Source organism: Mobula hypostoma, chromosome 19, assembly GCF_963921235.1.
Source record: "Mobula hypostoma chromosome 19, sMobHyp1.1, whole genome shotgun sequence".
Taxonomy (NCBI): Eukaryota; Metazoa; Chordata; class Chondrichthyes; order Myliobatiformes; family Myliobatidae; genus Mobula; species Mobula hypostoma.
The window spans coordinates 60,330,990-60,347,565 of NC_086115.1; the positions used below are offsets into that span (position 1 = coordinate 60,330,990).

Below are 16,576 nucleotides of genomic sequence, written 5' to 3' on the forward strand. Positions count from 1 at the left end.
ACATAGCAAGAAGGTTCGTTGTAGTTACTGCAGTTTTTCTGTGTCCCAGTATCCTTTCTTGGGTCTCTTGGTGATGTCCCTGTAATGTCTTCCTCTTCCAATATGTAGGAATGAGGCTGCGGATTTCTGCCTACAGTTCCTCTCCCCCGAATTTCAATGGGAATATCACATCATCTGGTTGCGAGGACTTGTTTTATTTATGGAATTTTTTGACTTCTTTTCAATGTGGTGCCAGTGAGATTAGACCTGGTTATTCAAGTCAGTGTAAATTCACAGTAGAAAAGAGTTCTACAAATGATTTTTCCAGCAGCTGCATTCTCTGATGACTGTCTCATTAGCCTTGATAAACCTTTGTCTGCTCTTGGCACGTGGTAGGGTAGCACCCTTGGCGTTTATGATGTAAATGGTACTGACAGCACTGAAGGATGTCATGATTATCAGCACATCACTGGATCTCCTGTGTTCTTTGCACCTTCCCTCTGTTGTTTGGATTGCGAATTTTTCGTATTGTTCCTCAGCCTTCAGATGTCTAGAACTTTTTTTCCTTTTCGTTGAGGGATAGGATAGTTTCCAACTTGAGAACAGACACAGGTGTATTTTACTACTGTAATGCCCTGGTAAAGGTTTTACTGCGAACGGTGTAGGGTATTTCATGGTCTTTCTGTAGAAGCAATGTTTAGGTTATTGTTAGAGATAAGGAGTGCTTAGGAATGTGAGCCATCCAATCAGGATGGGGGACAGGTTTTTTTTGTGCCTGACACCGGTGGCAGTCTTTGTCTTTGTTTGGCGGGAGATGAAGAGTGAAGATGCTGGAGAGAACCGCTCCTAGAATTTGATCCAGTGGGGACCGTGATTTGATGGAGCCAAGATGTGGAAGTCTACTGGGGGTCGGTGAATATGACTTTTGGAAGATTTGAGACTCCAACCTGTGCGCATTTGACTGTTTAATTATAATAGGCCTTTTTTTTTCTTTTCTCTACTAATTCTTTAGTTAATATTCATAAATATACTTTTAGCTGTATGCAATGTGCGCTTTGTTATTTCCTGCCCGGGAAGAAATTGGCGGGGGAGGGGGTGTCACTACAATCATTGAAACACCTTGACTGCACACTGGTGATCTCCATTTAACTAATTCTGTGACTTCTAAAACCAGTGATGATTTGGTGTGTCATATTAAAGGGGTGAATACTTAAGCTATCAATTTTTTTGTGTTTTATATTTGTAATTAATTTAGATCACTTTGTAGTGATCTATTTCACTTTGACACAAAAGTCTTTTTCTGTTGATCAGTGTCAAAAGCCAAATTTAATCTACTGTGATTCAATGTTGTAAAATAATAAAACATGAAAACTTCCGGGGGGGGGGAATACTTTTTATAGGTACTGTATATTAATAAATGAAATGTCTTGCCACTCTGTGTAGTCACTGGCAAGGTCTATTAGCAGGCTGTATTCCATTAGGACAGCAGTCTGACCCAGACTTCACTAATTTTGCAGATGGCTATCTGCCAGTTGAATGTCTGTCAGACTCGACATCTTTCAAAGAGACAGAAGCTCAACTAATATCGGGAAATTTACATAAATTCACCTTGAATCACATTTCAGGTCTTACTGACTTCAAACTACTGGAAACAAGAAAATTATTCATGAATGTCAATTTATTCAGTGGTTAGGTCCTGGATAAGGCAATTGAAAACTTAGAGGACCAATAATAAATCAGATTGCACATTGTTAAATGTATTTATTTTAACCTTGTTTCATGTGGTAACTATTTGCTGCATGAAGGAAATTGTCCTTTCATTCTTCAAATTAGTGCTACCTTGCTAACTCATCTTCACAATGTAGCACACTGAATTAAGTTGGAGAATTTATGAATTTAGTTTTGTTAATTTGTTATCTTTCTACTTTTTTTTCTTAACTGCCTTTGCCAAATCAAATAGTGGTTTAAGCTGAAAAAGGCAGAACTCAAGTAAGCTGGATCTCATTGCATTCATGTTCTTGATCAACATTTCTCGGCGTGTCTCCGTGCAAGTTTTAGAATTACATGTGAGCAATGAGCAAGCATGTAAAAACACACACTACAAAGAAAAATAGATGGTGAAGATAGTTGTGTCAAAACAGTTTCAAGCTTCTGCAATTTAACTGTTCAATTTATTTTCAGAAATACACAACTGTTGGAGAATTTGGAAAGGCAACAGACACATTTGATGCCATAGGAATGGTAACAGAAGAACAATCATATGGTAAGAAAGTTTCAGTAAGTCACTTTAATTATCAATTAAGACAGATAAAGTAATACTGTATAGAAACATCATGTCCACACCAACCATCAGTTGCCCATGTATACTATTGATGAGCAGCCCAGAGTGTTTTCTATATCTTGTTTATTCAAATGCTCATTCAGATATTTTTTCAACATTTTTCCCTGGCTCCACTGCCTTTTGGGGCATTGGATTCCAGATTGCAACCACCCGCCAGGTGAAAAGATGATTATTTAAATCACTTCTGACACACCTTAAATCAATACTGTTATCATTTTGGATGCCTCTATTATGAGAGAAAGGTTTCTCTTGAATCACCATATCAATGCCCTCATAATTTTGAATACTTACCAATGTTACCTATACCTGTATTTTTAAAACTTCAATAGGTTTGGTTAGTTCTGTATTTCCAAAGTGCTGTGCACGGATGTTTAGAAATCTACTCTCTGGTAAACATTTTATGCTTTTAAGGCAGAAAACTATGGGTTCAAGGTATCCTTCATTTTACCTGAGTAAATAACCTGGCAACCATCTCAGTACAGTACTAAATGACTTTGATATGAGGAGTAGCCCTATAGTTGAGATAATGAATTACCTACTAAGGTAATTATTAAAAATTTCTAGCACTCTTTTAAGTGAGTTGCAAATGTTCCTCAACTCTGCAGTTGAAGTGGATCTATTGATGATTTACTTCATTCCTTTCTATGGATCTTTGCTTGGGTTGACGCTGTATTTGTTTATAGATGAAGTGGTTGCTATGAAAAGGGTAGAACACTTTCTGTCTTGTTCAGCCACAGATAATCACTAACCTCTGTTTTGTTTGAAAAGTGCTGCTTCTGAATTTGAGTAGGGAGAGAAGTACAAAATGATAATTGTACATAGACTTTCTGTCTGACTCAGATATAATACAGCTGTTCAGTATTTCCGTACTTAATCTTGGCAATGGATTAGAAAGCACTTAGCAAATGAAATTGTCAAATTAGTAATTGGGGAAATAGTGTCCAATGTAGACTAAAGTTGTACAACTGTGTTTGATCATGTGTGAACCCTACATTGTCATTGCATTATTAAGATTTTTTTTTCAGAACTTGGTGAACTGAAAATTCTCTCAGTAAATATTGGGTAAAATTGAAGCAATTGTTTTTGACTCCTAACAGAAGCCCCATTCTCTTGGCACGAATACCATTCTTCTCTATGCCAGTGAAACTGACATTCATGAAAGTTTGACATCTGAGTCAACTTTATTCTTGAGCCTTATATCCATGTCACCTGTAAGGCTGCATCACAAAGTTGCCTTACCTTGTCCTTAGCTCAGCTTGTCTGTCACTGAAATTCAGATATGTCCTTGTTAGCCCTCTTTGACAACTCAGATACACATCTGGCTCCTTCTCTCTGTTCAGCTATGTAAACTTGATCACACTGAAATGTCTGTTTTTCATTTCCAGACTTGAGCCTGGTTCTTTCATCATTGAAGCCTGTGATTACTGATCTTCTGGCTTCTGGTTATTTATTTATTTATTTATTTTGTTTAGCCATACAGTACAGAATAGGCCCTTCCGGCACTTGAAGCCACACTGTCCAGCATCCCCGATAGCTCCGATTTAACTCTAACCTAATCATGGGACTTTGGTCCCACCAAATCAGTGAGGTTGGGATGTCTCCCCCACCTAAACCCTGGTTTGTGTGAATGCTGTGTGATTTACTGCCCCCGACAATCACCCGTCGGCAAGAAATAACAGATCATACACTACATACCATTATACAGAAGTATATTTAAGAATGTTAATTAAGCAACCAGTTATTAAAGGAAAGAAAGAAAAAATATAAAAAGTCGCCTGTGCACAGCGGAGCTCAGATCTTCCAGACGCTGTTGTCTTCAATGTACATACTGCAGCTTCTGAATGTCGCTCAAAATCTGTCTTGAACAAACTGGCTCTCCCATGGGAGTATTGGTCCTTCCTCCATGAAACCATTTATCTGCACAAATCTCCTTGTGCGACAGGGATGGCGTCCTTGGCCGTCTTTCCCACCTGTCTTCTCCCAATCCACCGTCCTGATTGGTTGACACCACTTTCCTAAGTTGAACAACAAAGGTCTTAGTTCAGCTCAAACCCAAACAGGCTGAAAGCAAAACAGACTAGTCTTAGAGAACTGCTAAAATGAAATACTTACAGCATAGCAGTAAAAATCTTAACCAGGGCATTACACACATTTTGAGTTTAAAGTGATGTTGAGGTTCCACCAATCTCCCAACCAATTGCTGGAGGTAGGGTTCTTTTGGTGCTTGAGTTAGTTGTGTACTAGGCAGAACCTGTGGATACCGGAGCATTTTTCCCTGAAAGGTACAGTGAGTTCATAAAATGAAGAAAATAATATACCTAAGTGATGAGAATATTTTGCCAGAGTTATATTGTGAATGTCCTTCAGAATTCAGATCTATTGTTTTCTTAAGTCTGTCTTAATTTGACTGATCCTGCATTATATCTTTCATTCTCTTCTCTCCAACACTGACAGCAGTAGCCTGAACCTTGTGTGTAGGTACTCTTTAGTCCTTGATGAGTTTTAAGTGGGTCCAAACAAAGATGTAATTCTTTGTCCTTTACATTGTTTTTACAATCACAAAACACTGTTGGATATTAAGAACATCAAGGTACTGCAGTTGCTGGATTGCGGTTATAATAAAACTGAAGATTCAAAGGAAACATTGGAAACATTATATGAAGGCAGTCCATTATCTACACTAGGTGACTGGGCTGACTTTGTTCATTTACAGTCAATCAGAAGTACAAGCAGCACACACTGAGTGAATTCCTTTGTCAATAACTATTAGGAATTAATACACAGTTTTATAGCACTGTAGTAGTTTTGATAATGTTCTAATTTTTTCTGTATTTCATTTGCATACATAATTTGTTACTCAGTTAAATGGTAGTTTGTCTATTTTAGTTTTTTAAACTATTTTCTTGACACTTTTGCTAACTAGGGCAGCTGCATAGTTGGGCCAAAACCTGCTGGCCCTGATGTGTCCCAGTTAACCGGAATCCACGTTTTTTTTTGTGACTGTATGCTTTTCTGCTATCGAAATTAGATATGTTATATGTGCTGAGTGACTTTTGGTACTGTGTTTTGCACCTTGGCCCAGAGGAGCTATTTTGTTTTGCTACATTCATCTGTATGGTTGAATGACAATTAAACTTAAACTTGAAGAGAGTATTCTGATGTGGAAAGTCTCAGCTGATCTTTGCTAGGCAACTGGAGAATTGTGTTCAGTCCAGTTGAGTTGTCTTTACTACCATTGAAATCTGCCAACGTTGCAGTGACTGATATTAAAATTAAGACCCTTCCTATTTTTGAAGACTTCGTTCAACATTGCATATTGGGCAAAAAAATTTCAAGGGCATTTACCCACTCTCCAATTGTAAATGTGGTAGGAACTCAAACTGATGTAAATAAAATAGACAGAGAAAGCTGTGGAGATGTTATCTTTCTGCTATTAGCATCCAGGTTGTGGTGAAGTTGCTTCAAATATAACAATTACAGCAGGGAAGCAGGCCATCTCAGCCCTTCTAGTCCGTGCCGAGATACTTGTTAAACTTAGTAATTTATTATGAGGTACAGTGGATTCCAATTAATAGGGCCATCGGTTAATTGGGTTAGCCACTTATTTGGGCCAACTCTTAAAGAATAAAAATGAAACCAAGAAAATAGACAGGATTCCATTTTTTTATTTGGGACACTATATGGCTTAATCAAAACAGGAGACTTTTGCCGAACATTCTAACTAGTGTCAGTGATGTGAACTTGTGCACAACTAGATACCACACTGTGCTTAGAATGCACAGTTTTCAAATAGCATCAGTTCTGTGTGCTTGTAATCAAAAAGCAGCAATTTTTGTCACTGATGGTTGTGGAGAACTAAGTAGTAATATAATTCAGGACTGTTTTGCTCACTGCAGTTTCAAGCATTCAGACATTTCCAGAAACAGCTGGGAGTGAAAACGAAACAATTTCACTACTTCATCAAGTTAGGAATTATGAAGAATTTGAAGGTATTGACAATCACCTTGAATGTTACAATGAAAATGAAGATTTGGAGGATGCAATCATCGAAAGCATTGTATGAAGGAAGTCCATCATCTGCACTAGATGTCTATGCTCATTTTGTTCATTTACAGTCAATCAAAAAACATGGCACATAAATTCTTCCATCGATAACTATTAGAGCTGATTGTGGACTTCAGGAAGGATAAGATGAAGGAACACATACCAATCCTCAAAGATGGATCAGAAGGGGAGAGGGTGAGCAGTTTCAAATTCCTGGGTGTCAAGATCTCTGAGGACCTAACCTGGTCCCAACATGTTGATATATGCAGCTATAAAGAAGGCAAGACAGTGACTATACTTCATTAGGAGTTTGAAGAGATTTGGTATGTGAACAAAAATACTCAAAATCTTCTATAGATGTACTGTGGAGAGCATTCTTATAGGCTGTCTGGTATGGGGGTGGGGTGGGACTGAAGGAAGCTACAGAGGGTTGTAAGTTTAGTTGGCTCCATCTTGGGTACAAGCCTACAAAGTACCCAGGTCATCTTCAAGGAGCATTGTCTCAGAAAAGCAGCATCCATTATTAAGAGCCCCCAGCACCCAAGGCATGCCTCTTTCTCATTGCTACCGTCGTTTAGGAGGTATAGAAGCCTGAAGGCTCACACTCAGTGATTCAGGAACAGCTTCTTCCCCTCTGCCATCCAATTCCTAAATGAACATTGAACCCATGAACACCACCACACTTTTTTAATACATATTTCTGTTTTTGTAAAATTTTAATCTATTTGATATACGTATACTGTAATTTATTTATTTATTTATTTTTACCTTTTTTTTCTTCTGTATTATGTATTGCATTGAACTGCTGCTGCTAAGTTAACAAATTTCACGACATATGCCGGTGATAATAAACCTGATTTGAACTAATACACAAATTTATGGCATTGTAGAAGTATTGGTAGTGTTCTAATTTGTTCTGTATTTAATTTAAATACATAAATTGTTACTCAGTTAAATGGTAGTTTGCCTTTTTTTTTTATACCTTTTAACCATTTCCATAAAACTTCAGCTAATTGGAGGAGCCACTTAATTGGGCCAAAATACAGTGGTCATGATTAAATGGAATCCAGTATATTTTAAAATTTGATGCTACCTTGAATATTTTCGATACAAATGTATTGCAGTTTTTTGGCATGAGGGCAAGAGCTTAAGTGTTTATTTAATTTTTCTGTTAATTAGATCACATAACGAAGGATGATCTGGAAAGGACTCTGAAGAAATTTACAGGAAGCATTATGCAGACTCCACCATTGTAAGTTATTTTTTCTATGTACTTTGACCGTGTGGGAATGATAGAAGATGATTGCTATGAATATTTTGCATTCATCAGTTTGTTGATCAATTAGATAGTACTGTACAGTTGGGAGGTGAGGTGGAGATACATCTCCACCAAAGTAAGTGTAAGGCGCTCCTTCCTTCCACTAGCCTGCAGGCCACCCTTGGACAAGGTGTAGTACCTGCTTAGTCCCCCTGTATGAGCAAATGGTGCATATCACATGTCCTGGTTAAGCGACCACTGATGCCAGGCAATCTCTGAAGAGTATTGATAATAGCTGGATCACCCGTCTTGGAAAGAAGAAGGCAATGGCAAACCACTTCTGTAGAAAGGTTTGCCAAGAACAATCATGGTCATGGAAAGACCGTTGATCACCCACGTTATACGACATAGCACATAATGAATGAACTGTGCAAAAGTTTTCGGCACATGTATATAGCTGGGGTGCCTAGGATTTTTGCATAATAGTGTAGTAATTGTATGTATTGCACTGTCGTGCTGGTGCAAAAATTTCATGACATATGTGTGTGATAATGAACCTGATTCTAATATGGGTCCATATTGTGGACTGAGAATGGGAAGGGGTTGGGAGAAGGGGGAAGGAGAGGGGAGGTAGTGGGAAGCACCAGAGGGACATTCTTTAATGATCAAGCCAACCAATAATGAGCAAACAAACCAATTGTTTGGAATCAAATGACCTTGCCTGGTCTCAGGGCTGGGAGTGTCTACACTTGTGCCACCCCCACCCCAGCATTCCTTCTCTTCTACCTATCCCTCACCCCTCTCACGGTGCTCCACACTCACCATTTCCAACATCTTTTGCTCTTGCCAGATTTACAAACTCGCTCTCTGGTCCACATTGACAAATACAATACTGTACAAAAGGAGTTTCTATGTTCTCTCCTGACATGACCACGTGGGTTTCCTCCAAGTGCTCTGATTTCCTCCCACAATCCAAAGACATGCCAGTTGGTAGGTTGTAAATTGTCCTGTGACTAGGCTAAGATTAAATTGGCAGATTGCTGGGTGGCGTGGCTTGAAGGACTTACTTCATTCTGTATCTAAATAAATAAACAAATCCAAACATTAAATCACAAATTTTTGTCATTTTTAAAGTAGGTATTGTAGCGATGTGCTACACACAGCGCTAGAATAACCACACGGAGTCGGTGAGTTAGAGTTGCGATGAAAGAGATTTATTCAAACTTTGCGGCCCGCTTTAAAGCCTTCCCGTTCCCGCCCTCCCTGGGCGGGACTACTGTGGGGAATGCATATTCCCAGACCCTTTCTGCGCGCGGGATTCTCCCCCTGCTGGTGAAGGTGGCCTGGCGCCCTTTTTGCTGCCGGCCCTCTGCCTGCGCGCACTGTTTCGTGAGCCGGTTCATGGGTGCCAGAAAGTGGGTCGCCACATAACCCCCCCCCCCCCCCAGAACCGGCGATAACTCCCCCAATGTCCACAGTCTGGATCGGCCTCTGTTTGGGAGGTCTGCCCCTGCGCTGCGGTGCCTGAGCCTGGACCGGTTGCGCCAAGTCCACATGGGCCGGTTTGAGTCGGTCCACCGTGAAAACCTCCTCTCTCCCCCCAATGTCCAGCACAAACGTGGACCCGTTGTTCCTGATCACCTTAAACGGCCCCTCGTAGGGCTGCTGTAGCGGTGCCCGGTGTCCGCCCCGTCGTACAAAAAGAAACTTACAGTTCTGCAGGTCTTTGGGTACGCAGGTCGGGCTCTGTCCGTGCTGTGAAGTGGGTATGGGGGCCAGGTTACCGAGCCTCTCCCGTAGTCCAGGACTGCTGTGGGTTCTTCCTCTTGCCCCCTTGGGGCTGGTATGAACTCTCCTGGGACGACCAGGGGCGCGCCGTACACCAACTCGGCCGACGAGGTGTGTAGATCCTCTTTGGGCGCCGTGCGGATTCCGAGCAGGACCCAGGGAAGTTCGTCCACCCAGTTAGGCCCCTCCAGGCGGGCCATGAGAGCCGATTTCAGGTGACGGTGGAAGCGCTCCACTAGTCCGTTCGACTGTGGGTGGTAGGCAGTTGTGTGGTGTAGCTGTGTTCCTAAAAGTCTGGCCATAGCCGACCACAGGCTGGAGGTGAACTGGGCGCCCCTGTCGGAGGTAATGTGGGCCGGTACCCCAAAGCGTGCTACCCAGGTTGCAATCAGTGCTCGGGCGCAGGATTCGGAGGTGGTGTCGCTGAGCGGGACTGCCTCTGGCCATCTGGTGAACCGGTCTATCATAGTTAGGAGGTACCGCGCTCCTCGTGACACTGGCAGGGGCCCCACGATATCCACATGGATGTGGTCAAACCTCCGGCGGGTGGGTTCGAACCGCTGCGGCGGAGCCTTGGTGTGCCGCTGCACCTTGGCCATTTGGCACCGCATGCACGTTTTGGCCCATTCACTGACCTGTTTACGAAGTCCATGCCACACGAACCTGTTGGAGACCAGCCGGACAGTTGTCCTGATGGAGGGGTGCGCTAAGTTGTGAATGGATTCGAACACCCGCCGGCGCCAGGCTGCTGGGACAACGGGGCGGGGTTGGCCGGTAGCTACGTCACACAGTAGGGTCCTCTCACCTGGGCCTACGGGGAGGTCTTGGAGCTGCAAACCGGAGACTGCAGTCCTGTAACTGGGGATCTCAGTGTCTGCCTGCTGTGCCTCTGCCAGCGCTGCATAGTCCACCCCCTGGGACAGGGCCTGTATGGTAGGTCTGGAAAGTGCGTCTGCCACGACATTGTTCTTTCCAGAGACATGCCGGATGTCCGTCGTTTACTCGGAGATGTAGGTCAGATGTCGCTGCTGGCGAGACGACCAGGGATCGGACACCTTAGTGAACGCAAAGGTAAGCAGTTTGTGGTCTGTGAACACGGTGAAGGGCCTAGCTTCTAAGAAGTACCTGAAATGCCGGATTGCCAGGTATAGTGCCAATAGCTCCCAGTCGAAAGCACTGTATTTGAGTTCGGGTGGTCGTAGGTGTTTGCTGAAGAACGCCAGGGGTTGCCAGCAACCCTCGATGAGTTGTTCCAGCACTCCACCGACTGCTGTGTTGGATGCGTCCACCGTGAGGGCAGTAGGAACGTCCGTTCTGGGGTGCACTAGCATCGCGGCGTTTGCCAAGGCTTCTTTGGTTTTAACGAAAGCGGTTGCGGCCTCTTCGTTCCAGGTAACGTCCTTGCCCTTACCCGACATTAGAGTGAACAAGGGGCGCATGGTTCGGGCTGCTGAGGGGAGGAAACGGTGGTAGAAATTCACCATACCCACGAATTCCTGCAAGCCTTTGATTGTGTTGGGTCGGGGGAAGTGGCGGACCGCATCTACCTTGGCGGGCAGCGGGGTTGCCCCGTCTTTAGTAATCCTGTGGCCCAGGAAGTCGATGGTGTCGAGTCCGAACTGGCATTTGGCTGGATTGATTGTGAGGCCGAATTCACTCAGGCGAGAGTAGAGCTGGTGGAGGTGGGACAGATGCTCCTGCCGACTACTGCTGGCTATGAGGATGTCGTCCAAATAGATGAATGCAAAGTCCAGGTCGTGTCCCACCGCGTCCATTAGCCACTGGAAAGTCTGTGCGGCATTCTTTAGACCAAACGGCATTCGGAGGAATTCGAAAAGTCCGAACGGGGTGATAAGTGCTGTTTTGGGGATGTCGTCCGGATGTACAGGGATTTGATGGTATCCCCGAACGAGATCTACCTTGGAAAAGATCCTTGCGCCATGTAGGTTTGCTGCGAAGTCTTGAATGTGCGGCACAGGGTAGCGGTCTGGCGTTGTAGCCTCGTTCAGTCTGCGGTAGTCACCGCATGGTCTCCAGCCCCCCGTTGCCTTGGGCACCATGTGAAGGGGGGAGGCCCATGGGCTGTCAGACCGTCGTATGATCCCTAATTCCTCCATCTTCTTGAACTCCTCCTTCGCCAGTCGGAGCTTGTCCGGGGGAAGCCTTCGAGCACGGGCGTGGAGGGGTGGTCCCTGGGTCGGGATGTGGTGCTGTACTCCGTGTCTGGGCATTGCTGCCGTGAACTGCGGTGTCAGTACTGATGGGAAATCCGCCAGGACCCTGTTGAATTCATCGTCGGACAGCGTGATGGAGTCCAGGTGTGGGGCTGGCAACTGTGCTTCACCCAGGGAGAACGTTTGAAAAGTCTTGGCGTGGACTAATCGCTTCCCTTGCAAGTCGACCAGCAAGCTGTGGGCTCATAGAAAATCTGCCCCCAGCAGTGGTTGGGCCACGGCGGCCAGTGTGAAGTCCCACGTGAGCCGGCTGGAGCTGAACTGTAGCCGCACTGTGCGGGTGCCGTAGGTTCGTATTGTGCTGCCATTAGCGGCCCTCAGGGTGGGTCCCGGTTCTCTGTTGCGGGTGTTGTAACTCGTTGGAGGTAAGACGCTGATCTCCGCTCCGGTGTCAACCAAAAAGCGGCATCCCGACTGCTTGTCCCAGACGTACAAGAGGCTGTCCTGATGGCCAGCCGCCGTAGCCATCAGCGGCGGCTGGCCCTGGCGTTTCCCGGGAATTTGCAGGGCGGTCTGCAGCGGCGGGCCTCCGTGCCCCACCGCTGGTGGTAGAAACACCATTGTTCGTTAGGCTCCTCACTCCCGTCGCCGGGTTTTGTAGGCTCTGCTGCCGGGCCTGGTCTGGTCTGTCGTTGGGCACGCGGCTTGGTGATCTGTGCGACGGATGCCCCTCTCTCTTTCCTGGCATTCCACAGCACATCTGCTCGGGCCGCCACCTCCCGGGGGTTGCTGAAATCTGCGTCGGACAGCAGCAGGCATATGTCCTCGGGCAGTTGCTCTAGGAACGCCTGCTCAAACATGAGGCAGGGTTTGTGTCCTTCAGCCAGGGCCAGCATCTCGTTCATTAATGCTGACGGCGGCCTGTCTCCCAAACCATCCAGGTGCATTAAGCGGCGTGCTCGTTCGCGCCGTGAGAGTCCGAAAGTTCTTATGACCAGGGCTTTGAGTGCTGTGTATTTGCCGTCCTCCGGGGGCGACTGTATAAACTCCTCAACTTGTGCAGCAGTCTCCTGGTCGAGGGAGCTCAGCACGTAGTAGTAGCGAGTGGACTCCGAGGTTATCTGCCGAATGTGGAATTGTGCTTCTGCTTGTTCGAACCATAATTGGGGTCGCAGCGTCCAGAAGCTTGGCAGTTTTAACGAAACTGCGTGAACAGATGCAGCGTACGTCATCTCTGGTCCAAATATCGTTTGGGCCGTCGGGGTCACCAATTGTAGCGATGTGCTACACACAGCGCTAGAATAACCACACGGAGTCGGTGAGTTAGAGTTGCGATGAAAGAGATTTATTCAAACTTTGCGGCCCGCTTTAAAGCCTTCCCGTTCCCGCCCTCCCTGGGCGGGACTACTGTGGGGAATGCATATTCCCAGACCCTTTCTGCGCGCGGGATTTTCCCCCTGCTGGTGAAGATGGCCTGGCGCCCTTTTTGCTGCCAGCCCTCTTCCCTGCGCGCGCTGTTTCGTGAGCCGGTTCGTGGGTGCCAGAAAGTGGGTCGCCACGGTATAAAAACATCAGAATCAGATTTAATATCACTGGCATGTCGTGAAATTTGTTAACGCAACAGGAAAATGCAATGCATGATAATATAGAAAAAATAATTACAGTAAGTGTATTTGTGTATATAAAATAGTTAAAGGTAAAATAAGTAGTGCAAAAAAAACACATAAATAAGGAAAAAGTAGAGAAATTCCTGTGTTCAGTGTCCATTCAGAAATCTGATGGCAGAGGGAAAGGATGGCTGAGTGTGTGCCTTCAGGCTTCTGTACCTCCTTCCTGACAGTAACAGTGAGCGGACGGCATGTTCTAAGTGATGGGGGTCCTTAGTAATGGACGTCGCCTTTCTGAGGCACTGCTCCTTGAAGGTGTCTTGGATACTATGGAAACTAGTACCCAAGGTGGAAATGACAAATTTTACAACTTTCGTTAGCTTCTTTCGGTCCTGTGCAGCAGCCTCCCCCATACCCGACAGAGATGCAGCCTGTCAGAATGCTCTCCACGGTACATTGGTAGAAGTTATTATGTACATCTGTACATGACATGGTAATTGTCAACTCACCTCCCCCTTCCTTAGCAGACTATTCTGCACTCTTTCCATGCCATCTATTACTGCGACAGCAGGGAGGCAATTCACAATGTGGGCTCACAATGAGGCTGCAGAAAAGTCTGTTTGTCCTTGTAACAAAGGAAGCTGGCATAATGACATATACACTAATCCTTTTCCCTCTTGTACAATCCCTTGTCTATTGGTCTCATTTTAGGATACACTCTTTCAGGAGAGATTTCGCCGCAAACTTTTCCACATTAAGTACCAACACGAGAGTGACACACACTCTGAGACTCCTGTGCTTCCTTCATCTTTCCACTCTTCAGGACAGCAACCTATTTGCTATCTTGTATTCTCTCTACCCATAGAGTCCAACTATAGACTGTAGAGTAGAGTCCTGTAGACTACTATATAGACAGGCAAGCGGCACGGCACGGCAGCAGTGGGCTTTCGGATCTGGTGTTAATTTAATTTTAAGGCACAATTTTTGATTAGGGCACATGGATAATAGAGCGACTATCTACCATTGCCAGATACTGCTATAATACAGAGATCGCCCAAAAACGAACCTTCATGAAGATCTGCTGGTTAAATTACACGACCTCAGATCGGGCCTACAGTCCTCGCAGTCACCTGATGCCAGTGACCGGAGGTGGGGACGTCGTAAGCGATGTGCGAGGAAGCGGAAGCGAAGCAAGCGGGCAGGAGTCCATGCTCGGCAAAAAGCAAACCCTAGCCAGCCGGCTTTCCCGTCCATTCTGCTCTCCAGTGTCCGCTCCCTGGACAATAAATTGGACTACATCCGACTCCAACGAAATACTCGGCGGGAGTACAGAGTCTGCTGTGCGTATGTTTTCACGGAAGCATGGCTCACCGACGGAATCCCGGGCGCCACCATTCAGCTGGACAGGCTCGTCCTGTTTCGAGCAGACAGAGATGAAGCTCCTTCCGGTAAGACTCGCGGTGGTGGCTTGTGTGTTTACATCAATATGGAATGGTGCAGGAACTCTGTGCTGGTTTCCAGATACTGCTCATCGCTAGTGGAGTTTGTGACTGTTAGATGCAGACCATTTTATTTACCATGGGAATTCACCACTGTCCCTATAGTTGGTGTGAACATTCCCCCAGCAATAATGCTAAGGAGGCGCTCTGTAAACTGTATGGGGCTATTAGCGAACTGCAGAACACACACCCTGATGGACTGTTTATTGTCACCGGAGATATTAACCATGCGAACCTTAAGTCAGTGCTCCCCAGATTCCATCAGAACATGGACTTTGCAACAAGAGGAGAGAATGCGTTGGATCTTGTTTACACAAACATTCCCGACGTGTACCAGGCGGAGCCCCGCCCCTACCTCGGTTACTCAGACCACATCTCTGTTATGCTAATCCCAGCATACAGACCGCTCGTCAGGTGCTCCAGACCAGTTCAGAAGCAGGTGAAAACCTGGCCAGCAGGAGCCATCTCTGCTCTTCAAGACTGCTTTAATTACACTGATTGGCACACGTTCAGGGAGGCTGCAACCGATGGTGACTCTACCAACTTGGAGGAGTACATGGCATCAGTGACTAGCTACATCAGCAAGTGCATCAATGGCCAAGACCATCACTACACGTGCTAACCAGAAGCCATGGATGACCGCGGAGGTGCGTGCGCTGCTGAGGACCCGTGACTCTGCCTTCAGAGCAGGCGACAAGGCAGCCCTAACAACAGTGAGGGGCAAACTGTCCCGGGCCATCAGAGAGGCAAAGTGTGCACACGCCCAGCGAACCCACAGCCACTTCCAGGACAGCGGCGACACACAGCGCATGTGGAAAGGCATTCAGGACATCACCAACTACAACACAACACCACCTGTCTGTGCTGGTGATGCCTCCCTCCCAGATGTGCTGAACAACTTCTACGCTCGGTTTGAGGTGGAAAATGACGTGGCGGCGAGGAAGACCACCCTCCTCCAAATGACCAGGTGCTGTGTCTTACCGTGGCCGATGTGAGGAGATCCCCGTGCAGGGTCAACCCACGGAAGGCTGCTGGACCAGACAATATTCCTGGCAGAGTGCTTAGAGGATGTGCAGACCAGCTAGCAGAGATTCTCACTGACATCTTCAACATCTCCCTGAGCAGTGCCGTCGTTCCTACGTGCTTCAAGGCCGCCACCATTGTCCCCGTGCCGAAGAAGTCTTCAGTGTCCTGTCTCAATGACTATCGTCCCGTTGCACTCACATCCATCATCATGAAGGGTTTCAAGAGGCTCGTCATGAGGCACATCAAGACCCTGCTGCCCCCCCTCAATGACCCCCTGCAGTTCGCGTACCGTCCCACCCGTTCAACAGACGATGCCATTGCCATCACCCTCCACCTGGCCCTCACCCACCCGGACAAAAAAGACATATATGTTCGAATGCTGTTCATAGACTTCAGTTCAGCATTCAACACAATCATTCCTCAGAAACTGACTGGAAAGCTGAGCCTACTGGGCCTGAACACCTCCCTCTGCAACTGGACCCTAGACTTCCTGACTGGGAGACCTCAGTCAGTCTGGATTGGAAGCAGCATCTCCAACACTATCACACTGAGCACGGGGGCCCCCCAAGGCTGTGTGCTCAGTCCACTGCTGTTCACTCTGCTGACCCATGACTGTGCTGCAACACACAGCTCAAACCACATCATCGATTTCGCCGATGACAGGACCGTGGTGGGTCTCATCAGCAAGAACGATGAGTCAGCATACAGAGAGGAGGTGCAGCGGCTAACAGACTGGTGCAGAACCAACAACCTGTCTCTGAATGTGAACAAAACAAAAGAGATGTTCGTTGACTTCAGGAGAACACGGAGCGACCACTCTCTGCTGAACATCGACGTCTCCTCCGTAGAGATCGTTAAGA

At 46.0% G+C, this 16,576-nt stretch overlaps 1 protein-coding gene across 1 annotated transcript in view; it reads left to right on the forward strand.

Annotated features, from left to right (window-relative positions):
- Window positions 1-16,576, forward strand: part of trub1 (TruB pseudouridine (psi) synthase family member 1) — a 77,229-nt gene that overhangs the window by 45,335 nt on the left and 15,318 nt on the right. The window contains exons 4-5 of the mRNA XM_063072022.1: window positions 2,161-2,242; window positions 7,544-7,616. Coding sequence (XP_062928092.1) covers window positions 2,161-2,242; window positions 7,544-7,616 — 155 coding nt within the window. The remainder of the gene's footprint in view (window positions 1-2,160; window positions 2,243-7,543; window positions 7,617-16,576) is intronic.